Source organism: Aythya marila (assembly GCF_965140915.1).
Source record: "Aythya marila genome assembly, chromosome: 2".
Taxonomy (NCBI): Eukaryota; Metazoa; Chordata; class Aves; order Anseriformes; family Anatidae; genus Aythya; species Aythya marila.
In genome coordinates this window covers 46446027-46472486 of record NC_139043.1, presented here as the reverse complement: position 1 = coordinate 46472486, position 26460 = coordinate 46446027, and the positions used below count along the sequence as shown (strand labels likewise).

At 43.6% G+C, this 26460-nt stretch overlaps 1 protein-coding gene across 1 annotated transcript; it reads right to left on the bottom strand.

Annotated features, from left to right (window-relative positions):
• Window positions 1–240: 240 nt before the first annotated feature.
• CDCP1 (CUB domain containing protein 1) lies at window positions 241–26460 on the bottom strand. The gene is made up of 9 exons (XM_082752652.1): window positions 26288–26460; window positions 16738–16941; window positions 14994–15350; window positions 13318–13686; window positions 7587–7814; window positions 6451–6831; window positions 5601–5966; window positions 4269–4350; window positions 241–3058 (listed from the first exon to the last, which is right to left on the bottom strand). Exons 1-9 carry the CDS (start codon window positions 26361–26363, stop codon window positions 2608–2610), a joined length of 2514 nt encoding a protein of 837 aa, XP_082608778.1. The 5' UTR covers window positions 26364–26460; the 3' UTR covers window positions 241–2607.

Genomic DNA, 26460 nt, shown 5'->3' with positions numbered 1-26460 from the left:
TTTTGCCCTGCTCACTCCACTGGAGGCTGCTTCCATGTAGAAAAGTAAACCAAGCTGGCAGGACTGCAGGGATTGTTCACTCTGAAAGCTCAAGTGATCCCTTCAGAGATGATCAGGACATCTTCTGAGGTTCCTCCTACTCAACTCCACTCACATAACATACATATAGTTACATGCAGAGGCACGAGAAAGATGTACACTAATTACTCTAGCTGGTAGTATCGTTATTTTTTATTTATTTTTTTTAAAAGAAGTCACAACTTTCTTGTATGGAAAAGTGAACTGCAATTTGTGCCTGAACTCCTACCCTAAATGTACCAACGTAAGCACAGTGAAAGTCAACCTTAGTGTACAGCCGTTTCCAGTATAAGGTTTATATTGTCATACCAAGAGCTGAGTTAAAACAGAACAAATAAAAAGACATCCATAAGCATCATATTCTTCCTTCAGATATCAAGAGGTTGTAAGCAAAAGCCTAACCTCTACTACATTTTCATCAGTTTGTCAGAAAGAACATGAACTCAAAGATTTCACCTAAGCAACTGCAGAAACTGAGCTGGAAGAACGAGACAGCCTCAAGTTTCTCTCACAAATGCATTCTTTTTCAAGCAGTGAGAAGAGAGAAGCATTGACCAGATGAACGCATAACTGGACTACCCTGATAAAACATACTGTGGCAATTCAGTTACCTGAGAAAAAAACATATCAGTACCGCAGAAATCTTTTCAAGTTCTCAAATGACATGAAAATACCCCCAGCACACTTTGAAATATGTGATCCCAGTGACCAGCCAGAGATCTAGGAATACACATTTCTGTATTAAAAGTGTTGAACATAAGCAGAAAAATACATTAAACAATTAAAAGGCACTTTTAGCTGGCATGTGTTTTTCGACATGCTACAGAAAACTGCGACAAATATGACATATATAACATTATACTTAAATAAGCCGTGTATTGTGCCTGGACTTCATACTAGTCCAGGCAGTGTAATGGCATAAATTGTTAAATATACAAACTTGACCATATACATAAACTGTGCTGGCATTGCAAATTGACAACACAGGAAGAAATCCACGTTTCTTTTGATGTAAACAGTAAGATTTCTAGTAAAGACGCTTTAATTTTAGATGTTATTGCATGCAACACCTTTGGTATATGGCACCTCCGCGCATCATTAGGTAAGAAACAATCATGGTAAAACATTTGGAGAGAAATTCTCAAGTCACTGAGTCCCGTGCTGCTTGCAAAACTGCAAGCATCCTAAGTAACTGCACACCTAGACAAGCCAGATGTTTGTATATAAAAGCCACCTTAAGTCATATACCCATGGTCCTCTGCATGAAGATGAGACCCTCAAATTTTACAAGGCACAGAAGCTGAGGGACACGCACAAAAATAGAAGCTATTATTTACCTTATTGCAAGAGGTGGTTTTGAAAGGCAGCTAGATGACTGAAGTGTAAGTCCCACTAGAAATCAAGAGTTATCTCCACCATCATTTCAAGACAGTTGTTAAATTCAGACTGATGACCAAAAAACACAAAATGTGGGCCCTTATAATGGATTCACTCATACACTTTGCATTTCAGAGAAACTGCCTGCTGGAAACATTATTTATTTTGCTTTACCCTGCTTCTTATCCTTATTAAATAACCAAGCATCCCTAACAGATGAAGTGAAATGCATTAGTAAACAGCTGAATGACAGCACTGTCATTTCTCCATCAAATTCTTACTCTTCCTTGGACCACAATGTCAAGATACTAGCAAAATGTGAATGCTACAGGCTTCTGAACCAAAGTGCAAATTGTTTTTAGAATTTTGAAACTTTTTTTTTTTTTTTTAAAAAAAAAGCATAAGGAAAAAACATTCTTTGGTATAAAGTCACACTGCTGTTGAAGTATTATAACATCAGTTGAAAATCAGAGAAAAACCCGTAACTTTACTTCTGAGCCAGATGAGCCCAAGCTCAAGTATTCACACTGACTTACATGCATGGAACTCTTCCAGACTGCATACGTGGTCTTTCAGTACACTTCCATAACAATCACTATGTTAAACACATTGAATTTTCAAGCCGCAAGCTTTGGAAATGACAGTCTGCCCCCCTTTGCTTAAACCTTAGGATAAGGAACCCATGTGTGTGCAATTTGGAGCTGCCCTGAGCACATGATGTGGCCTATGTCTTCAAAAAGTCACCAGCAAACACTCAGGACAAAGGACTGGTGAGAAAGGAGGAAGTACTGGACAGAAGATTCTCCCCACTCTATTAGCTGCCACAGTTTTAAGCTGGTACCGTTATGAATTCCTTCTCCTGAAATCCTTATAATAAAAGCAGGAGTATACCTTTGCCATCTATTTCCACAACCAGACATGTACACATTTCTGGAGTGCTCCACTGTCTGAGTTTACTCCATGTTCACTCTAAAACTGGAAGCTACCAATAGCTGAAGTTAAAAAAACAAACAAGGCCAAAACAGTATCAAAACACATTTAAAAATAACACTCCTTTTCTGTTTCCTTTTTTTGTTTGTTTTTATCCCCCTAGAACCTTGTCCTTACAGGGTACCTTTATTTCCACAGGAAACTGCCATGCCTGGCATAAAATTACTCCTCTAACCCCTCCTGTTCCTTATCCTCTAGGAAGGACGTACTTGTATCTCCATTATTCTTCTCATTTGTATTATCTCCATTGTCCTCCAATTCCCTTGATTTCTGATGAGCAAATGTGTAAGAGTCCTGGTCTGTTTCTGCCAGAGGCAGAGGCTCCTCTGTGCTAGGAGAGCGTTTAATGTCTTTTCTGAAAGAGAACGGAGGTGGAGAAGGTGGCAAGCTACCCATGGGCCCATCAAAAGGCCGATACACATCAACTTCTGGATTGACTGAGCCATTGGATTCCTTCAGCAAGTGCCCATAGACCATAGCATCATCAATAACTGCATAGACGTGAGAATCGTTGTTTTTCCTATCTTTCTTGAATAGGCGTTGCTTTCCAGGCATCTGGGTATTGACGTTAGCATTGTATACTCCCACCATGGGATTCTGGCTTTTCTTCTTCCTGTTACAGAGTTGAAGTTGATAGCAGGTCAGGAACAATACACGGCTTAGTGCATTTAACTCCAATAACGACAGCTTCTGTTTACCCACCCCAGCTACAGTGTCAGACAGTCTACCTGGATTGAAGGCTATACTAGCGATCTTGGGAAAAATAACTTTGAGTCTGGACATGATTTTTTAAAAAGAGCAGATATGAACTTTCTGCTATTTAGTTATCTGTTGCTGTTCTGCTGACCCTGAAGTTTGCAAGATTAATTCCAGCAGCCTTCCAAACACAATTGGAACATCCCAATTACACAGCGCACTAAACCTCTCAATTTCCACAGGCATTAATAGGACCTAAAGACCATCAGACCCCCACAAAACAAGGCTGAGTGTTGCTGAAGATAAGTAAAACAGCAGATCTGCTATGAAAGTCAAACGAAGTTTTCCTGGTTTTGGTGCAACTATTCTGAAGGCAGAAAGTCCAAATGCTGAAAAACTGAAGGGTTTTTAAGCCTGTATTCTTAAAGCCTTTCCTGTGAGACAGAGAATTGTGCCCATTACTGCTCTAATCATCATATTGCACAAATTCATTCCAGCTTTACAGATTCATGACCAAACCACCTGTGTGCCAGCACTGAGCATGAGCATCAGAAACGAAACTATTGATGGCTTCAGACCGTGCTTGCATGAATAAAGCTGTTTGTGTTGGCTTTGCACAATCAAGTTCTCTCCCCAAGGGCTCATCTCATAAAAAATTTCTCCTGCTTGATGTATAAACTCCAGAAGAAATTGCTGGAGGTTGTGTAGATGAAAGATAGGTCTTAAGATACCTGAGTGAGCGTACAGCTTGTTTTAACAAAGTCTTTTCTAGAGTCACATACAGAGCAACCACATTCATTGTGACTTCCTTTCACATTAATCACTGAGGAAGTCTAACCGATACCTCGCTTCCAGTACAGCCAGAGGCTTGTACCAAAGCAAAGCCAGACAACACACTGGGATTGAAGTACTGTGACCCCAGGAACACTGCTCTACTCTAAGATAATTGGTTTAGAATAAAGCAATGTTCTTGGAGTTGCACCACTCCAAATAGATTGCTTATATCATGCTTCAGACCCTTGTTTGAGGGATCCGTGCCAACAACATGAAATAGTGGGCCCAGTTGCTCTCCCACAACACCTTCTTAAACCTGTAGCTACACACATGCTGGATTATGGATTACTTACTTCTTCTTAACACAGCACACAGTGAGTCCAATAGCTGCAAGAACTCCGGCCCCAGCCAGCACAGCAAGTATCACTGCTAGATCTGCAAACAGACAACAAGGTACAAGAACACTGAGCTTTCTCCTAAAAGCTGGTTGGGTTTGAACCCCCTCAACAGTTTTCTATGGGTATCAGTTGCATGCAGAGAAGATGTGTGTGCCTACAGGTAACACAAGCAAATTCCAAGAGGTTGGCGGCCAAGCAATGACAAACTCCTGCTGCTAGCAATGGACCACAGCCACATAAACACCCAATCAACCCTCCCTCTGCCAGACTGTTAGCCCTTGGTGCAAGAATTCAATACAGCTCATGTGCTGTTAAACTTACCAGCAGCCTCTCAAACTTCTGGCTCAGCATGCAGAAAAGAGAAGAAAGCATGAATACCTGCCTCTCTCTCTCCACAGGAAATAGTTACTTTCACCAACTTCCCCTCAATGCAATCCTTTCCCCAAAATACAAGAGTTATATTGACTTGGGTTTTTCAAAGAGTCATAAAATTGATCAGGAAAAGTCCATGTGTGAACAAAGAAAATTGCCCCATGTTTTAAAAGTATGCATTACCAAAAAAAAAAAAAAAGAAAAAAGAAAAAGGAAAAAGTCACTTGATACAGTTTCTGGTCTTGCTTGTGTAGCCAGTCCTTCACAGATGATGCAGAAGTGCAAACGTGAAGCAAACTTACATGCATCTGAGCAAAGCCTACCACAAAAATGCCTGTTTTTTAATTATACGTTTAAGAGAGATGAAAATTAACAAGAACGCAGATTTTGCTGTCAGCAGTCAGGGCACTCTCCACTAAACAGGGAGAGCCACCCCAAGGATTATTTCTTATTCATGTGAAAATAGAATAATTGAACTGCCAACGCTAAGTAAAGACTACTTAGATGAATAATGTTGCATAATCAAATTCTAAGCTGTTCACCAGGTCTGTGACCTTGGGAGGGAAAAAACACCACTTGATTTTTCTGTACCTTCTGGCTGTGATTCAAAAAGCTGTATTAAATGAAAGCAAAGCAAAAAATAAACATGCAAATAAAAACAAAACCACCAACCACCCGTTCTCAGTCCCCCTCAGCTATAAAAGTCAAACTTCCACCACATTAAAATCCCTCCCTTCTCCCCAGTACCTAGAAATACTCTGTTGTAACTTCCAAAGGGTTTTGATGGGACAGGCATTTCAGAAAGCAAAGATCTCATAAAAGACAAGGCATGCAGAGCAGCGTGCATTATTGTTCCCCCAATGGAAAGAAATAAAACAAGCGTAAAGCAAGCCACGACAAACTCCCAGAACTCACCGATCTGTTTTTCAGCCAAGGTCACCCAGAATTGCACGGTCAGCTGCATGTTGTCTACGGGCTTACAGTTGGAGATGTTCACCCAGAAGTTGTGGTGCATGTTTCGGGGCTCAGGCAGGAGCTCATCCTCGCGGCGCACGATTTCCTCTGCCCCTGGTGTCTGCTCCTTTATGTTGACGTAGGCACGCCCCGTCTCGCAGGCGATGCCCATGCGGTCCTTGGAGAAGCCCAGGCGGGCCACTTGCTTGCTGGGCACAACGACGTACCAGGATATGGAGACGTAAGGAGGTAGACCGTAAGGCAAGTTGGGACTCTGCAAGTAAATTTTAGCTTTTGGATCTGGGCTCACAGTGAAAGTACACTCATCTGTAGTGAAGAAAATGAATACAGGAATGAAAACTTACTTAATTTCAAAACTTTTTTTTTTTTTTTTTTTTTTTTTTTTAAAAAAAGCTTTCTGTTTCATGTAAAATTATCCAGGATCTCTTCTCCATAACAAAAGAGTATCACTTACACCCATACCCATGACCAGCAGAATTTCTACTGTCAAATTACGTCTCAGTACCAACAATACAACACACCTATCATCTCTTCTATATCAGTAATCATCACAATTCTCACAGATATATCTGCAGAATTTCCCACAACCGTCTGCCAACCATCTGATCACAAAGCTTTTTCCTTCTTCCAGCAATAAATCACCTCACTGATTCAGATAAATACTGATCCAAGCAGTGGCTCCTGGTCTAGACTCTAAATATTTGAGCTCTTATTTCTACGTATTCACGTGTTCTAATAAATGTACTGAAATATTTAACAAAGGGGAAAAACATACAAAACAATACCTTACCTTTAATATGTGGCACAAAAGACATTTTCAGATCCTGATGATTAGAATCATTGAAAAAGCCTTTGCCAAATGTTTTTAAGGAGATGGTGATATTATTCCTCAACTGAATCTTTTCAATGGCTCCACCAGGACAGAAAATTCCAACGTTCAAGTCCACTTCTGGGGTGGCGCTAACAATGCTGTAACTGTAGCTTGTGTTACACCTCTGATCTGGAAGGTGCTGCTGCAGTTTCAAGGACGGAGACGTAATTTCTACATTTATCATTTCGGGAGCTATGAGCTTCCAAATAAATTTATGCAGCAGAACTGGCAGTTGGGTAATAGCCTTGGGCACCGAAAGGGCATGGATCTTCTTCTGACACCACCGGAGATCCACACAGCCTGTAATCACAGTAACAAACCACAGTGGTTGTGTTTTCTTTTTCTTGCAGAGAAAATACCTAGGAAAAGCAAGTTCTCTGGGGTACTGCAGTATACATATGACAGAGTCCTGTCAGATTTGTATTACAGATTCAGATAAGCATTTAACTAAGTAGCTGTCCTCTCTTATTAACCATTACCAAAATATGCACAGTTTGTAGTTTAAGAGCTTTCCTTAAAATGACACAGAACACCAATGGAACTGACAAACGTATGCAAAATTCCTCACTCAGTAAATTACTTTTGCTACACTATCTGCTTATTGAGACAGTTGCCAACTCGCTAAAGTCCAGATCTATACCTTAAAACTCTTTTTCTAGTATTTGAAAGCATTTTTGAAAATCCTGCACCAAAGGGATATCCAAATGGCACAAGACATATTCCTGATAGCCACTTTGGTCCCACATTTTCACGGGCAGACTTATGGCTCTCCTGTCCTGTTTCCATATTTTGCAGTTTCCAATAAGAAGATTCTTCCATGCCTTTTGTCATTTCCCTTCTAGGAGTAGTTATGCAGTTTCTATTTTTAAAGGTAGGATGCTGCAGTGAGCAACAAGGTCATCTCCACATTCATTGTGCCCATCCCCCAGCCATTCAAAGCCAAATTTCCATCCACCCATTATTTAAAGCAAGAGAGGCAAGGTTTGGCTGAGCACTGTGGAAAAAGCAGGTGGAAGCACTTTCTAGGAAACAAGATCGAGCCGCTTGTGTCATACTTATGCCCTTTTCAGCTGTGATCCTCAGGTGGGACAAGTCCTTGCAGAGAAAGGAGATCTTGTAGATGGCGCCAGAGACCAGCGTCAGAACGCGGTCGCAGGTGCGAGGATCCTTGCAGATCAGGCACATCGGCTCAGACATGAGCGGGACTCGGCTGGGCCAGCCTTCAAAGTGGATCGTTACCGTCATGTTCCGCTCCTTGCTCAGGTCAACCAAATGGGTGACATCTGCAACGAAAAAGCAAACATCTCAGAGCAATTACTGGCAAGCAAGCGTGGTGTGAAACAGAATTTCCTCCATCTCTTCTCACACCATTACACAAGCAGCTGTTAAAGCTATTTCTACATTAGCTAAGAAAACATTACTTTTTTCCACATCAGTGTAATAAAAACTCAAATAATATCATATTACTCCAAGAAGTTTGAGCCTTTCCACACACAAACCCCATTTCCCTACCACTTTTCAGCCACAACAGGATAACCTATGCTAGTTCCTTTTGAACAGGTAAGGTTACAATGCAAATAGTTCACCGGGGAGCTCAGCTGACTACGCTGGATTTGTTTTCCCTGATATGTTCCTTGTATTCCTGTCAGAGTCAGTTTTACTGGTGACACAACTGCTGATCATAAACAAGCGTCTCAGTTCTCAAATGCTGAATTTAATGCAAGATCTCCACCTCCAAAAGCTATTTTTGGGGGTTTATTTAGTGTTGTTCTTTTTTTTTTTTTTTTTTTTTTTAAGAGCCAAGATGAAAAAAATTGCCCAAAAGCAGCAATTAGTACATCTGCCTGTCCAGAGTCAAGTTAAAGATTAAGCTAATTTAAACACAAGCACCAATATGGTTCAAAGGGAAAAAACTGTGAAGTGTTCTACTTCAGCAAAAGCGCTGATGGTCATCATGAAGGTCACTGAAGCCTTCAAAGACACTTCCCCAAAGCCTTTTTCTGTTTGGCAGTTAAAAACACACTGAGATGCCTCAAATTAACAAAGTCTGTTGCGGGAAGCCCTGCATCATCTCTGACAGCCTCTCTTGATCAGCTTGGAAAGATCTGCTCAAGGAGGCACCTCCCCAGCCATTTAAGAAGCTTCTCAAACACCTGGGAGTATAGGACATTCACGGGGAGCATACTCCCCAAATTTTAAAATCAGTTAATAGCAGGATGCTCAGCCTTTACAGGATAACAAATACTCTAGGGATAAATTTGTCTGCACTCCCAAAAGCTATAGCACAGGTAAGGCCAAAGTGTCTTGATATTTTCATCACTGACCCCAGGAAGGCAAAAGGACAGAACCCTGGAAACCACTTCCAAGCATGTGGAGGAATAGAAGGTGATCAAGACCTTCCCTATGAAGGGAAAAACATGCTTGAAAAACCTGACACCCCTCTAGAATGACAGGGCTGGCCTGAGGTGAGGCAAGAGCAGCGGGTGCTCCCAGACACACTGATAAGTATAAGCGAGATAAGTGGACAGCGAGGTGGACTCGAACTGGCTCAACTGCAGACCTCAAAAGGCTCGTGATCAGCAGCTCAAAGTCCATCTGGAGGACAGTCAGAGTTCTACACCATGGGTTGATCCTAAGGCCAAAGCTGCCCAATGTTTTCTTTATTGACTGACGAGAGGACAGAGCATACCCTCACAACGAGTTAGCACAGGCAGGAGGACTCAGGGCAGACCAGCTGGAAAGCAGCTTTGCAGAAAGACCTGGAGGTCCTGGTGGACATCAAGAGGAATACAAGCTAGCAATGTGTTGGCATGGGCAAAGACAGCTAACGCCTCCTAAGCTGTGCTAGAAAGAAAAGAGAGGACGTGGAGAGAGGTGAGACCCCCTCTGTTAACTAACTTCCTGAGCAGAGACCTCACGATGTTTGATTTTCAGTCACCATTGGATTCGCTGTATCCAACCTATTTCCATGCCGGATTTAAGCTGAGCCAAATGAACACTGCAGCCAGAAGACCTGTTTCTGTCCGTCCTTCCCCCATTCTTAGCTATGCCTTCCAACCCTTGCCTTGGGCTGGCACTGCCTGCTGTGTATCTTTCTGATAAACTGGATGGAGGGCACATCCAGAGGAGCCAGCCCTGCTTTGAAAAACACTGATCTGGCTTTCTGATCAATGCCTGGGGGGAATTGGGATCCTGACGTCTCCCTGAATGCTCTTGCTGGATGGCAATCCGGTCACAGAGCTTCTGTTGGGCCTGTTGCTGGAGCACCACCGCCCCAGCTCCTGTCCTGCAGCACACAGGTGTGTGAAGCCATCAGGAGCGTCACACCATGACTGCCAACAAATTCAGAGCACCGGGATGGAGGCTGGCTGACTTCAAAAGGGCAGCCAGTGCCCCCAGGGGAAAAAGGGTTGTACTTGCAGTGTTTCAGCCAGAACTGGGAGTTGCAGTGCAAAATAGCCTTGATCTAAATCCTCTGGACAAGCTGAAGGAACTGAAATCCACATTAGTCAAATGCTCCATTTTGCTGGGGCTGGCTGGGCCAGCAGTTTTATAACACAGTTATTTGTTCATTGGATAGGGGCTGCCATATTCCTATTACTTAGCATGGCAGCTTTTGAGCTCTGCCAACAAGAGGTCAATTCACATTCGCCCAGATGAAAGTTTCCATTTTCCCATTCCCAGGTCTCTAAGCTTCCTAGAAAGTGAGTTTACACTATGCCAGTCTTATTAAATAGTAATCTGAGTTAACATGCACAAGGAGAAGACAAATATTTCAAGTTTAGTTTCTAACCCCCCAAATCTGTATGTAATCACTCTGATGATACGCTTCAGCTATCCACTGATTTAAGCTACAATTAAATCATTTTGGTAAAGATCCCACATGAGGAATATCTATTTTAGTTTTCTTTGGTTCAGCTGCAGGCCCAGGGCTTAGTCATCTTGGTATGTTCCATTTTAACTAATTCCTTAAAACACCTCTATTAAGAGGAAGAAGCCAGATCAGCCAAAAATGAGATGAAAAAGTGAGACCCTGAAGTGGTTTTGCAGAAGGGAGAGGAATCCAAAGGGATAGTTTCATGCATGGTTTGATGTACATTTTAGATCTCATGACAGACAAGCAACTCTGCCTTTCCACAGCACCCTCAACCTTCCTTATAAATGTATCCCTTGGATATCTCCATGAGTTTTGTTAACGTCAGTGGAAGAGAATGACAGCTATGATAGAAGTAAAGCTGGCACATACAGCCCGTGCAAGAAGCGAGCCCAGGACTGGAGCCTACCTCTTTTTCTGTTCCAATTCTTGCACGCTTGAAGTACTGAGAACAGCTTGTGAGAATGTGCTATTGTAAATCAATGTGTTGTCTTTGCTTCTAGGCAAGGCTGGAATTTGAACCTTTGCTTGAAATGAGTGATGTCATTCCCGAGGCACCTAGCAGCCTCTCCTCTACATACCTGCAGTCACATCAAAATGCTTCACCTAGACAAGATTACTTATCATGTGTATATACAGCATACAATTTCAAAGCCACTGCAACACACTTTCTTATCCTACAGGCTCTAAAATTGGGGCCTTTCTTGCCTCCCTGAGAACAGCTACTGTTCAGGGATTATCCTACATCAAAAACATGCAGGTGGCCTCTCATTTCTCCACCATTTCACTGCTGCGAGCCTGAGAAGTCTGAAGCAAGAATAAAAAGGTGCCCAGATCTCCAAAAACAAACCAATCGTTTATGTTTGTGTTTTCCAGTGAAGATCAGCAAATCCCCACTGATCTTGGGCAGGATAATTCTATGGATAAAAAACTTCTATTTTATCCTTTCTCTAGACCTGTTTTCCCAACTTTTCACATTCCATCACTTTCCCAGTTTCTTATTTGTGGAGACTTAAGAAAATTCTTGAATGGATTAATAAAAATAAAGTTCTGAAATCACAAAACAAGCAAGATATTCTTCTCTTCAGGCTCTTACAACACGATTTCTTTCCAGATGGCCCACTTCAGGCTTCACTCCTGATACGGTGCCTTACTGTAGTGTTTACATATGCTCCATAGGAGCAACTCCTGCACAACAATCTGAGAATAGATGTATTAAAGGGGAAAACTTTCCAGTTAAGTACAGTTTACTGCTGAATTCCTCTTACCAATTTTGCCTAACCAAGGCTTCAAAAGAGCTGTCTTCCATCACACGCTACCTGGGCAGCTACAGAAAAGTCAGAACAGGGGTAAGCAGGGATGACAAATACCTTTTCCCACATAAGATAATAGCAGTTGTAAATACTCAAAACATCTGGAAGAGGGAGGGGAAGGAGCAGAGGAAAAAGATATGGCTATGGCTGCAGCCTTGTTCACAACTCATAACTATCATGTGGAGTGACACACATCAGATCCACACGGCACTCTTATGCACTGTTATGCTGTTAACAACATGTCTCTGATACTGAAGAAAGTATCTGAAGGTATCTGATACTGAAGTATCTGATACTGAAGGAAGACAGTAAATATATACACACACACACACACATTTTTATTACCAGCTGTAATTCCTATTTTCAGCTGTGGATCATAAAGGCTTTAAGGAAGAAAAAAAAAAGAGGGGTGAATAAAATAGCTTTTTCCTGTATGGGAAATCACAACATACAAAAAGGCAAGAGGTCAGGTGGAAATCTTCAAGTCTTCGCCACAACCAAGCACAGAACCTAGGATTTTCACCACAGGGCGATTCAGTCTTCAGCTTGATTCAGATTTTTCATCTGAATTCAGATTCAGAGGTTTTCAAGCAGCTAAACACAGTCAAGATTAGGTTGAGAAGTGATTTTGATTGGAAAATAGCTGTATTTTCTTCTTATTTAATGACAAGCACCACAAACAGCTGTGGAATACCAAAAGGTTTGGGAAGCTTTGAGAATATGCAGATATTGATGTATTTTTTTTAATAAGAACCATGTTTAACTTGCATACTACAGACAACAAGCTTTTTTTTTTTTAATAAAAATTTCATTACCATCCTGAGGGCTGAATTTGAATCTTTGATGGAACTTATATAACTAAAATCACTCATATAATCCTAAGAAATCCCTAGAGAAACCACTGCTCTTTCATAAATCCAAGTGGTTTATTACTTGCATTTCATTAAATAAATGGCAATCTGTTTTTTTATTATTATTATTTTTTTTTTGGTAATTATCAGTTTGTCTTCTGGTCATAAATATATTACAATTCTTCTTGCCTTTTTTTTTTTTTCTCCAAGAAGTAGAACAGAGAGATAAAGCTGATTAACTAAATACAATATTTTCACTCTGTCTGGCTTCCGAGATGCAACATGTGATTTGTTTAACAACAATTTTAGGAGGAGTTGTTGTTCATGAATGGAGCCAGATCAGGCAGACAAAGAACAGAGGATGGAAGTGGTGAGATCGTACAACCCTTTAGCACTCAGAACACACAGTGACACACAAGCTTAGACAATTTAATCAAACACTAAGGTTCTTGCATGATAATTGGATTGGATCCCCACAGAGAGAACACAGGCTCAAGGAAGTGCTGCCCCACGCTTACATTCATTACAGTGTGCAAGATCCAATACCACAGATATTAAAGGTATTTTCAATTACATGACGTATACCTTTGGAACAGGAAAGGAACATCCATTTACAATATAAAGCATAAAATCTACAGTGGTGTTTTTAACTCCATTGCAAGTTGCAACAAAGCCAGTTTGTATCTGCAAAAGGAAAGAAATAAGAGATAAATGCGCAGAGAGACAGAAGGGGCAAACCAGTACTTACTCTCATCAATCTGAGGATGCTGAACGACGACTTGGAAGAGCAAGCGGAGGATGCCTGGGTTCTGAGCGTCCTGATCACAGCCCTGCAGGGACAGGTTGAAACTGCCAGCAATATTGGCAGGCTGGCTGTCACTCAGCTTAAACACCTCTGGGTTACTGACGGAGCCAGGAAGGTAATACTCCACTCTCTCCTCCTTCCTCTCGCAGTTGGAGAGGCTGTAGTTGTGGAAAAACACACTTGCTCTCAAGTTGGAAGGAACCACGAACTGCCACGTCATGAGCTCATCTTCTGGAAAGCCCAAGGGATAGTTTGGGGACATCAGTGTGATGGAAGACTCCCTGTTCAAAATGGATTCAATAATGCATAACCCTAAAATGAGAGAAACAAGTCACGCAAAAGCATTAGAAATTAGAAAAGACACACCAGCATATGTAGCACTGCAGCAGCAGAGCATTTTATCTGACAGTGAACTCACCCATTTCAGTTACAGGTTAGCTTATTGCAGAACCATCAGACTAGAACCTATACTTGAGCTGATACTATTGTCTTCAATTACAGAAAGGGAAAAGGATATGCTAGCACTGTATTTGCAGTGCAGCGGGTCTACCTGTCAAGCACACGGACAGGCCTATACTTTTCAGAAAGGAAATTCCTACTTCTTGTCCTGGCTTTATGAGAGCAAATACGCAGCCTGACAACTGCATCTGCTAATACCAGTTCACCAGATTTCACAAAACAAAAGATCAGAGCTTTCAAATCAGCATGCAGCTCTCAGTCCAAAAACCTCAGAGATCTAACTAACAAAAGCACACCAGGACAGAGCCTCAAATGTGCATGATAAAACAAGAAGGTGAGGCATGGAGATCCTGTAACACGCCTTGTACTTGGATGAGTCTCGGCACTTGGCAGAGCGAAGTTATGTACACAGAGATTACAGCCCCACTCTAGGATGCCAGCAACAATGAGCAACTGTGAGGAGTGCCATGCCTCTCACCTTCCCGAACGTTTCAGCAGTGCCATGCAAGAGAAGGGGTGACAAATCTCCTTTTTTAGCCACTGTGGAAGAAGCCTTCTAGAAAGACGAACTTAGATCAGGTTCCATCTATAGCTGATGGCAATAATTGCACAATTCAAGTAAAGAGCATGAAAATCTCTGAAAGGGGGTTTGTCATGAGATCACAAACTAACTCACTGACTGCTATACACATTTCAGGTATTTTAAGAAGATTATTTTATGCTACTGCACAGGTTGAAACAGATATCTGCAGTTAAGCACACAGACTCATGTGCCTTCCAGGCATTGCTTCCCCTTTTCCCACCTTCCCCTCCTGCAGAGAAACATTTGTTTGAGACTCAAACAAGTTAAGGAAGCTTTATTTCAAACTAAAGAAATACAACTATACCCTGCAACCAGCAAATAAGTCTTCTGGCTCACTCTAATTATGCTAGCTAGTCTCATCCAGATAAAAATTTAAACATACCTGTTTTCTTATTTTTAAGTTTTAACAAGTTTAAAGAGACCGAAAAATGAGTAACATGCACCAAAAGCAGCAACACAACGGCTTGCATGATGATTAGGTTAACCAATCAAAGATATTTTGACCCCACCACCACCACCTAGAAAAGAAGATCGCATGGGGAAAGTAACAGTGGATGACAGATTACTCCACACTTACGTTTTATGGAAGACCTGTTTGCGATGCTAAAACCCGAGGTGGTGAGAGCAGAGTTCCACGGGAGGTGCAGAGACATGACAACTCCTCCCAGCAGTTTGACGCGAGACACTGAACCATTTCTGCAGAAGGTGCCAATGTTAACTGTGGCTGTATCTATGCAGCTGTTGATGTTGTAGTTAACTAAATCCGGACACGACTCCCCTGGCTGAATCTGTCTTAACCACGGGGTAGCAAATTTCAGTTCAAGTCCAGCCTTTGTACTCGCCTTCACGTCCCAGATAAAAGTCCTGTTAAGGCGAGGTAGTCCTGGTGGGTAAAGATGAACATCTCCGAAGGGACATGGGCCTGATACACAGTCTAAATGCAGAGAGAAAACAGCCATGACATACTACAGAAAGCCTTCAAGTAAGTGAGGAATTTGCCACCTTCCCCTTAATTGCTTTTTTAATTTTTAGTTTTTACATTGCACTTCTTAACTTCTACTCTATATAGATCAGAAGATACTCCCACAACATGGTTAAATGATATCTTTAAACTCGACTCCTATCCCTTAGGGCAGACAGGATAGACCTGCTTCTAGGGACAAGCCAGGGTGACTAATAGGAGGTATTGTCTGTAGTATTTCTGCATTGTTTGATGAAGAATTTAGAAGGTACATAGTGAATAGGATATGTGAACAGGGCGGCAAATGGACAGAAGGGCGAAATTCAATATTAAGAAAGCTGGAAATCATGGATCGAGAGAACCAATTTTATGCTATCTCACTCAGAATTGTCATGTGATGCCTGTTAAATAATTAAGATTTCCACTGCTTGCTGCAAACCACCCCTTCATTTCATTGGTACCCTGATGAGCAGCCTGGGATCCAGATTTTGCAGAAGTGATGAATAACAACTGCCAATGAAATATTCGAGGGATAACCTACAGAACTTTTCTCTGAAAAAGCCAGCTTATTGGTGTTTCAAGCTGGATATAAAAAATAAGTGTATTTTATTCCCAGGCTTAAATGAATTAAAAATACCACAACTGTATCTCACACACATACCATGAAATATCATGAATATTGCTATATGCATGAACCATATGAATAAAACTCTAAAATACGAGAACTGTCTTTATAACAGGACTTGAACCCAAAATTAACGAAGATACAGCCAAAAACTGACTGCCAAATGAAATTTGGGATCTAGCTGAGAAATAGTATGTGTTCATACCATTAAAGAATATGTTACCACACGTACACAAGCTAATGTTCAAAGCAAATGAAAGTTTAGTACTAACACCTCAAAATTTTCAGCTTCTTGACGTCGGTAGCATTCATTTAATATATGGAAACACAGGCACATCCGAGTGTTTCGGCTGTCCTTATAGACACAGTCAAGCTGTTCAATGATTACAGTGCATGACATATTGGTATCAATGCTCAGAGGCTTTTGGCAGGTAGCAAGTTCCTTTGGTAGGGTCGTAAATTGCAGGAGAAAGGATAGCAGAAAGCAGCTAATGCAAACTCTAATTGTTTCCAAAAAAAGAGATGAGCTACATTCATTCTGCCAGACATAAAAACACAGTCTTCTTTTAACTTGTGTAGTTTCAGTAATTCAAGGTTATTTATTAGCATCCAAAGATTTCTTCTTACCCAAAATTACGGGAGATACCTTGATACAGTAACAGGAAAAAAAAAAAGCATGTGGTTTTACAGGAAGAAAACCACCATGAGGGGAAGAAATAGAAACACGCATCTTACCAATATTCTTCTGAATTTCCATGATGAAATATTTCTCTGGAGTACTACACGTGAAGGTAAAAGTCACAGTCTCCCCAGGTCTTATACGCAGGGCTGAACTGAAGGTATTTTTTACACTAATTTGACAGCCCAATGAAACACCAGGTCTCAATTTAATTGTAACTGTGACGTTGTCTGCCGCATGAAGAGGGATTGTAAACGAACCTAAAGAAAAAAATGAAAAGGTGTTGTGTTACTAGTAGGTAAAAGCATCACCTGCCTCTCCACACATCCCTAGAGGTGCCATGTTTTCAGAGGGAACATTTGTGCCTGTCCCAAAGCTCTTAAGCATTGAATCTCCAGAAAATACCTGCAGCTCTCCCAGCCCAGCACGGATGATGCAGAGATCCACTTGCCGCCTGTGCTCAGAGAGAGGAATAAATGCAATTTGTGGAGGACCACTTCTGCTCCAGTTCACTGGTTTTGTGGATTTTGCATTAAAAAAGCAGCTTGGCTACTCCTTTCAAATTTATGTCATCCAGACTTGGACTTTCAGTCTGTTATGCCCATCATACAGCCTGCTTGGCTTCTGAAGGTCCCTACAAAGTTGGGTACACAACGTATGTGCAACACCCCTCAGCAGCAAGTAAACTGTGGCCTTGGGTGGGCTACATGTGCTTGGATATGTCCTCTCCATCCCTGCTACAACCACCTTCAGGTGCTGGGGAACGCATAAAAGCCTGGGCAGCCTTCACACCACCTCCAAGGACTACTGAAAGCAGGAGCAGCTCCCACACAAAGTACTGGAGACACAGGATGAAGTGGCCGCTGAGCAATCTGGCACGGGATGGGTGGTGGTTTATCGAAGAGGCCTGCTCCTCGAGAGGGACACCTGCAGGGCCACACAGAGCTCTGCCCACACATCATGTCGAGAATCATCCTCGTGCTGATTAACACCAATTAAAAGAGTGAATCTGGCAGTCGAGCACCACAGGAAAGCCCCTGTGGCCATCCCCATGGCCAGGAGAGATGCTAGGAAGGTGGCAGCGAGCAGTTGGCTCAGAAGCACGCATCTCTTGAGCACCACAGGCTGCCACTGAAAATGCTCCAGCTCTGGCTTTGCCAGCATCGAAGTCTCATGGCTAGGGAGAGGAGGGCAGAAAGTGGTCAAAATGACACCCAGTCGTGGCTTTGTTTGAGTTTTGGCGGTCTTGGGCCTCTTCTGGACTTGTAGGCTTTTCTGCGCAACCTTGAGGCCAGGCCCTGGAAATAGCCCGCCTTATTTGCTGCCAGGATCAAAAGGCTTCAAACAAAAACCTCAAACACCGAGAGGCCAAATTTCTACACATACTTGCAGTGACTAATTTATCATCCCTCTATACCATTAGTGAAAAATTGGGTCACTTATTAACTTCCCTACAGCTTTTAAGCTAGCTGACGGCTCACACCGAACTCCCCAGCCGAAGATAAGAACCAGTGACGTTTGCGTTTCTGCTTTAGAAATGTTTCCAAGAGATTTTCAGTCTGGGTTTTCCTGACAGGGAGAGGCAATAAAGAAGAAAAAAGATGACCACATACAAGGGAGAAAGGTTTGTGCTGAAGGCTGCCATGACAGGCTGGATAAACCATGGGCACTGCCGTGCTCTCGAGCCAAAGTCCTGGAGCAGGTAGGGAGGGCAGAACTGGCTCCTCCTGGGCTGCAGGTCACCCTGTCACACACACACATATTTCCTCCATATCCCATCCATGTGATGACACTCCAAACACACGGGGAGCAATCGCAAGGGAAGCTTCCCAGGAGTGGAGAGAAGAAAACAGCAACGTCAGCAGCAAGGGCTGTGCCACCGTGTTTGTCGAGGCAAAGCAGTTCCCAGAACAGAAAGCAAAACTACTTCCAGGCTAGTCCTGAGTTGTTTTTCCATACTACTGTACATTTGTTTGTTTGCATTTTAATGCATTTAGCACACAAAATATCCTTTGGACACACAGGACGTAATTTTTCTGACATTTATGCCACCCAGATACATAGTGCTAATAGCTTAATACCAATAATAAATACCTACAGACAAAAGAGACTCCTCTCTTGCATACAGCTGTCACACTCACCTATTGTTTTTACAAACATTGCTGAAAAGTCTGCTCCTCACTTCCTTGACAAGCAGTTACCTCTTCTCTTTCCCCCAGCTCTGAAACACCACAACCACACGGCCAGCCTGGCAGGACTGAAAAACAACCCAGCCCGTCTGCACTGAATGCTCCTGTGTGGCTCTAAGGTCATTTTTAGTCACAAAAACTAGGCTCAAGCTCTCAATATTTTGAATACTAGTTTGAAATAAGTGAGTACGGCCCTCCTGCTATGGTTAAAGAAAAGCAGCATCTTTGCCCGTCCCTGAGAGACCTGACTTCTGCTCCCTGGTAATTTTGCCTCAAGTGCTGCAATGATCCATACACCAGCGGCCAAATGCATCGCTGCAGGCGATAAGAGTGCAGGTCACACACCTGATTAGGCTCGGCGAAGCTACCTGCTGGAAACACACACAGGGGCAGGCACCGAGTTAGGTCACGACATAAACAGCTTGTGAAAATGAAGGTCCGCAGATAATCATTGCTGTCAGAGAAATAACAGCACAGTGCCATAGGTCAGCAGCAGTCAGCTGCTGGTGATGCGCTAAGCTAGATTAAACTATCAACTCTCATTTTTGTAGGAAAACGGGGAAAAAAGAACCATGCCAAAAGGAAATACACCCAGCAATCCCAAAGGCACTAAGAACGAATGACTAAATGGCTAAAAAGCAAAAAAAATATAAAAAATAGCCACATACATGCAGCAGAATAGAGACTACTTAAAAACCATCTTTACTACAGAGCTTTTATAAGAATCAGCGAATCTCCGCATGACTCACGCTGATCTGTCTTTGTCTATGATTCCCACCACATGCCTTTTATTTAGGCTAACAGTAACCATCCACATTTCTCGTAACGAAGGAATTTCCGTGCCTCATCAGTGCTGCACAGAGATGACACACAGGATATTCGAAGGAAGAAGGAGAAGCATTACTGACGCTGGATCTGCTCTGTCTAAACAACGGAGAAATAGCTGGGCTGGAAACGTCAGAGGTGAAGTCCTGAGCTGGCCTGGATGGAGGTGGTTCACAGACTGGCTCTTCTCATCCGAAAATATTTTCCTTGACGTGATTACAGCCCTGCAGTCTTCCTCGACCATTTCTTCAGTTGCCCCAACCTTGATCCTCATTTTCCCTGCTGCTATCGTATTTCATTACTGCTCACCCTCATTTAAGGCTGCGTCCCCACAACCATCTCACCACCACATCCTTTAGCACTCAGTGATGCTCTTCTCTCCGCAAAACACACCTCAACCAGCTTGTTCTCCACAGCACAATTTTCCCAACACTTACTGCAATTTTATTGCTCAGAGCCTCTCCAACCTGACTTCAAAACAAACCATATTGTGTAAAACAAGTGAGATTATTCCAGGGAATTCAGCCCAAACGCCTAACACTGATCCCCTACTATTTAATTAGGCATTCTCACACGGATATTTCTGCCTGTGCAAGACGGGCGTGTGAAGCAGAAGGTAGCTGGAGGGTGGCGGAGGCGGTGGCGCTTACAGAGAGCATGCGTGTGTGCGTACAAGGAAAAGACTTGGCAGGACAGGGGTTTATGGCTACGCACAGCTCCTTGCTAAACACAATAGGGGAACAGAGTCCAACCAGCATTCACCCATTTTGGCCGAGTGACTGGATTTTATTGCAGCAATTTATCCACAAGGATGATTGTTGCACGTGACTTCGCTGGATGGATCAAAAATAAAATAAAAAAATAAATAAATTTTTAAAAAAAGGCAGACCAAGAAACCTGCCTTAATGACTCTTTGCCAGCTTGAGCCCTGCCATCCAGTTCATCCCCAGCACCCACTGCCACTCTTCTGGAGATGCCCATCCGAGATCCCCTTCTCACTCCGCAAGCCCTTAACAGCGTTAGCCAGGGCCCCACACACTGTTTATAATAATCTTCTCAGCTCCTAAACAGAGCTGTAAGCAGCAAACTGAGATCGCTATCACAATCATAAATTACAGCCAACCCTGCTTGCTGTCGGCTGCCCAAGTCCTTTCTGCTGAAGGCTTTCTAAAGCAAATGGGAATTTTGTTTACGCTTAAAATGCAAACTAACTACTCTGCTGATTGCTTAACGACTTCCCATCTTCCAGCGCCACGGGATGAGGTCCATGTTTTGTGAAATGATTATTTCCAGAAAATTACAGCCTCAAATCTGCAGAGCTTCTGCACGCTTCGGGACGGATGCTGCTGACGACTGTCATCCCAGGGTAAGCACCCAGGAGATAGCGCCCGATTCCTCAGCCACCACACCAGGGTCCCCTCATCTTCACCCAAGGTTTATACCCATGGGCCTGGGGGCGAGATGTTGTGCTCCCCACTCTCCTCCCAGCAGGATCTGTGCAGGGGAACGGTGGCATGAGCCACCACGGCTGGCGAGGCTGCTCACTCAAAGGCAGTTAATTCATCAGGTTAATTTGCAATGCCTCCCAGGCATGAAGTACCTTGATCTCAAAAAAATAACTAAGTAATTACTCAAGTTTCAGTAATTCTACCCCCTCTCCCCTAGAACCTTTCCAGAAAGTGAATTGAGACACTCATAAGTCATGTGTGAAAGATGTTTTCACAAAAAGCTTTTTCAACAAAAGTGGGGGGAAAAAAAAAAAAAGACACTTTGGGACTTGGCATGGTTATTTGTGATTACAGAAGGGAGAGTGTTGACTGTGGGCTTTTTCCTTTTTCCATTACTTGACTTCTGTTGCTTCTGTTGATGTAGGAAGTGGAGCTCAGCAAATGCTATTTGTAAACTGCCAGCCCATGTACAATGTACAAAGTGTAAGAGGCACGGGTCTGTACAACCCAAGGAAACACCGCACCGGCAGGAGAACCACAAAGACAATGTGCAAGTCACTGCAGGAGCCTCCCTCGATCAAAGGGATGTTTGCTTACACGGCTTATCCCCGGGTTGATGTGAGCCAGCGAGAGGACAGCATCTCGGAGCATGCCTGTGCAGCTCTTCAGTCTTGGCTCTGGTTAACCACGGTGGAAGAGCGCATTTCACAACCAGCAGTCCCTCCCATGCCAAACATCCTGCTGACAGCTCTTTGTCTCTCCTTTCTGAGGAACTTCAGATCACCCATTTCCACACTTGGCACTTTGCCCATCTTCACACGCTGATCTCTCGGTTCTGCCCATGGACCCCGAACAGCCAGGGCCAACTCCGAAATGCTGGCACGATCGTACCCCTCAAAACAAGCCCTTGGTCTGACAGAGCGGCCACACTCCCTTTGTACCCTAAAAAATCAAGAAGCACAGCTTTTTGCACATCCACCAGAAGTTATGGCACGTTTCTTCAGCTGCCTCCCATCAATGCCATCCACACTGGCCAGGTTCAGCCAGTCCTCGCCTCTGCCATCAGCTAATAAAGAAGCAGAAGATTTTGCCCTGGTACAGCCAGCAGCTGGCTAAGGGCAGCACAACCCACCTCCTTTCCTTTGCACCATAGTGGCCCAAGTGGGTCCTGAACAGCAGCAGCCTCCATCACAGCTGTTCACACCTCCATCATGCCAGAGAAGTTTTTGAGCCAAGGGGTAATGCCCAGACTACTAAAGTCCTACTAAAAGGCTGCCGAAAGTCACCAGGTGCTCCTCAGGAATCAGTGGTGGTTTGGCTCCAACCGGGGCAGCAAATCCTCCTGTGCTGCTGCAGGTGTGTTCTCCCCTCCAGAGCTAAGGTTTGGTCATTGTAATACCAGGGCAGCCTCGCTGAGGCAAAAAAATATCCTACCCTCAGCTGGGCACAGGTCTATAAATCATAGAATTCGATTGAGAATGTGTAATTGTACAAAGATTTTAATGGAAGCTTAGGAAAAGGACACAGGCTGAGCCATGCAAGGAGCTCTCAAGCTCACCATCCAGCTACAGGATGCACTATCTGAACACACAGGGATACAACTTCTCACCCAAACGCACGCCTCTGTCACTCCCCAGGACCTGGAGAAGGCCGTATTTTACCTCAATTTCAATAACCAAGGTTTGTTTGTTTCTTTCCCCTCCTCTCCCGGTGGTTCTCCTTGCACTTGCTCTTCTGAGTAGACACAGTTATAATTAAGTCATTAACTAACTGCGGATCCAGCGGAGATGCCATCTGTCTGCCAACGCACGGGGGAAACGCAGCGCACAGAATATACAGAAACCCTCCTAACGAGGCAATGCAGCACCTAGCCTGGCGGGGATCTGCAGGAACACACACATTTCACTTCTCAGGTGTGACAGAGACAAGTAAAGCCCCATAAAATTTATTTAGAATCATTTCAAGGCCAGATACTTTAAATAACAGAGCACAGAAAGACAAAAACAAGGTCCAAGAATGAAGAAAAAAAAAAGATTTAAAAAAAAAAAATAATCAATGAGAAACTCATAAAAAAAAAAAAAAAAAAAAGTTCTTCATCTATCACTTACACTATTTTGCAACCACACTGTTCCTGTCACGGGTCCCAAAGTTTACTGCTGCCAAAGATCCTCCTGGTGCCCTCCTTCCAGAGGTTAACTTTTGCCTCACAGCTGCAGCAGTCAACACAGGTAAAGACCAAAGCATCTTGCTTTTGCTCTCAGCTTGCGCTATTTCTGATATGAAATATTTCTGTAATAAACCTCAGGAGAAGGCTGAGCAACTTTTCACTTAGTTTATTAGATGTGAATTCCAAAACTTATCTAAAATACGTACACATATATTCCTGGTGAAAATTTAAGCTAGTACAACCAAAACTGGGTATAACCATACACATATTTCTAGAGAGTAAAAACTAAGCGCTTAGGACTGATAAGGACACGAGACAAGCAAAAACCACTACAACCACATACTCATGGGCATCAGTTGTGGTCTTAAAAGGAGAGATCTCGATCCAACAAGCAATGCAGCAATTCGGAATGGAAATAACCCAGCTCGCAGGGCCTTTCAAAGGGAGCACGAAGGGGCTGGTTGTTTATATTCCGTCAGTGCTAAATCAGAACACCATAAATATGTCTGATAACAGCTTGCTTTTCTAAAAGCAGCAGCTTTTATTTAGATTTATGCATGACTTGAATTAGTCATTTGGGAAGAAAAAGGTACCTGGAGGGCGGACCAAGAAACAATGCATTTTTATCCGTGAATTCACTTATTACAGCAAGGACACTTGAAACACAAATCCAGAAATACATATCACTTAAGGACACTTTAAATCTGAAATATCTGTTTTATAGACTTCATAAAAGTATGATTAACTTCATTACTACTGCTTCATAGACATATTTTAACTAGAAAACACATTTTAAAAGGTCAAGTATGTAATACTTCATTCGCACTCCCACATCTACACACAGCGACTGCACCAAATACTTTCCTCTAGTTTTCCACCTAGAAGTTAACCAACGTTTTATTTAACAATTTACATTATGCCTAAAGTTGCATCTGAAGAAAAACCACAGACGCATCTGAAGACAACATGACTAGTCATGGTTGACGTGCATGTTCCTACAGGAAGTAACGACAGCACCATGTGGGCTGGGAAATGTTGGAGGGAGGAGAAAAGAAGGGATTTCTCTGAGGATGACGAGAAACAGCTGTAAAGATGCGTGCACCAAGACTCGTAGCTGTCCCACCAGGGCACAAGCAGTCCCAGAGAAGATGCACGTACCTCAATGTCACCTGGTGTGTGGTTTTGTGCACAGAGCCCATGCCTGCACGCAGTGGCAGAGTCAGCACCGCTGTCAGCACCAGGACAGAGGGAACTCCTTAAAAAATACACAACACGTAAAGATGCAGGGGGAAAAATTAACTTGAAGTATCTTAGGTTTTCCGGACGAACCTTTGCTAAGGGAAACGTTTCAGCTTCAGTTTTGGTTGCGTAATGACAGGAGTAACTCCCAGCATGAAGAACACGCCAGGCATGCAAGATGTGCTCACCAAACCTGGCAAGGCGCGGTTCCCCTCCTGCCCCGCTCACACCACGCCACCCTCCAACCCACCGTGCTGCCGAGACTCAGGCACCAAACCATCGGCTCTTCCAGCAGTCTTATCTTCACTTCTACTAGCTTTGGTTTCACCAGTTACTGACCAGAGCTATCGCCCATCACACACACAGCAGACTTGCTTGGCTTTCCAGGGAACGCACCGCTCTCACCACCACCACCACCCAGCCTCCTCATGCTATACCCAACCAAAAACTAACAGCATGGGCTCAGCTCCGTGCTGCCTCCAACACGAGCTTTCGTTCTTGCATAAAGCAAGTATTAACTTGATTTTTTAAAACAGGAACCACATCCACGTGTGCTGAATTCAAGTTTGGATGTTTTAAACGTGATGGAGGGGAAGACGCTGGAGCAGATGACGACAACAAGCAATAAAATCAAAGACAATGTCTCAAACAGAGCTGTAGCACACCTCAAAAGCAAGCCCAGGAAGTTTAATGTGAGGCATCAAGAAGACTGATGGGGGAAAAAGGAAACAAAACATTTTGATAAGATGGTTTGACCAGAGAACGAGGAATTATGTATGAATGGACAGCATAAGGGTAGTTCAGAGGGAGAATATCATTAGTAGGCTGCTCTGTTTCCCTCTGAATGCCTACATATGAGAAAAGATATAGTTGTGATTTTTTCATTTGCTACTTCAGCAATGAAAGATCTTTAGAAAGTCTGGCTCCTCTCCTTCTAGCACAGATCCACCTCTGGGCTTTTAAAGTTTCTTCTCTCTGAAAACAACGCACAAGCAAGCATGGCATAATACTCGTCCTTTATCCTTTGAAGACAGGACAGCTGTCATTAATTTGACTTAGAAGAAAGGCATTAAGCATTTTACTTTAAAGTTTTAGACTACGCAGCTTGAAAGTTAACCCTCAGAGCTGTCCAATTTCGCAGCGAACCCTTAGACATTGTTGCTTATAACGACGGCCGTGAGCCACACAGCAGTATAGTGAGTGCAGCCAGAAGTAACAGAAGCGTTAGAGGTCTGACTTGCGGCAGGCTCCTCGGGTTGTTCATAGTCACAGCACGTACCTCGGTGTTTATTTTGTATGGAGGAGTCATACTTCCAGGGTCCTGAACAGGACCCGTGGCTATAAGACAGACCAGCTGGATTTGAGGACGAGCACGAACCTCCTGAACTCACATCCTGCATTTTTGGCAGCCGAGCGGCTTTCTGAAACGGAGGAAAACCCCAGGAACCATCTTTGCGTTCCCAATGGGAACTTTTGCAGGGATGTGCCCACGGGCAGTGGGATTTCACGGCGCCTCCAGGAAGCTGGAGCAGCGCACGGCTGAGCTTGGGGCGTCCTGTGCCCCTCTCCCCCCAGGTACCCCAGCCGTGCTGCTCCCATAAAAGCTTTTTTTTTTTTTTCACCTGGAAACTTCCCGGCACCGCTCACCCCGCAGCAGCTCCTTACAGGTAACACAGCTCCCTTCCCCATCCCGTCCCGTCCCGTCCCGTCCCGTCCCGTCCCGTCCCGGAGCCCCTACCTTGCCGCCGGGGGGGCTGCGCCGAGGCGGCGAGGAGGGCGGCGAGAAGCGCGGCCAGCGCCCGGCCCCCCGCCATCTCCTGAGGCGGGCGCCGGCTCCCTCAGCTCTTCCGCCTCGGCACCTGGAGCTGGAGGCGGCGGGGCGCAGGTGGGGCCCGGCGGCCACTCCTCTTC

Excerpts from the sequence above, each read along its gene's own strand:
- CDCP1 (XM_082752652.1), bottom strand. The coding sequence starts at position 26,363 with ATGGCGGGGGGCCGGGCGCTGGCCGCGCTTCTCGCCGCCCTCCTCGCC. Across the intron at positions 5,967-6,450 it reads TTTTGTGCCACATATTAAAG|ATGAGTGTACTTTCACTGTG; the intron begins GTAAGGTATTGT and ends TCTTCACTACAG. Across the intron at positions 3,059-4,268 it reads GTGTGCTGTGTTAAGAAGAA|GAAGAAGAAAAGCCAGAATC; the intron begins GTAAGTAATCCA and ends ACTCTGTAACAG.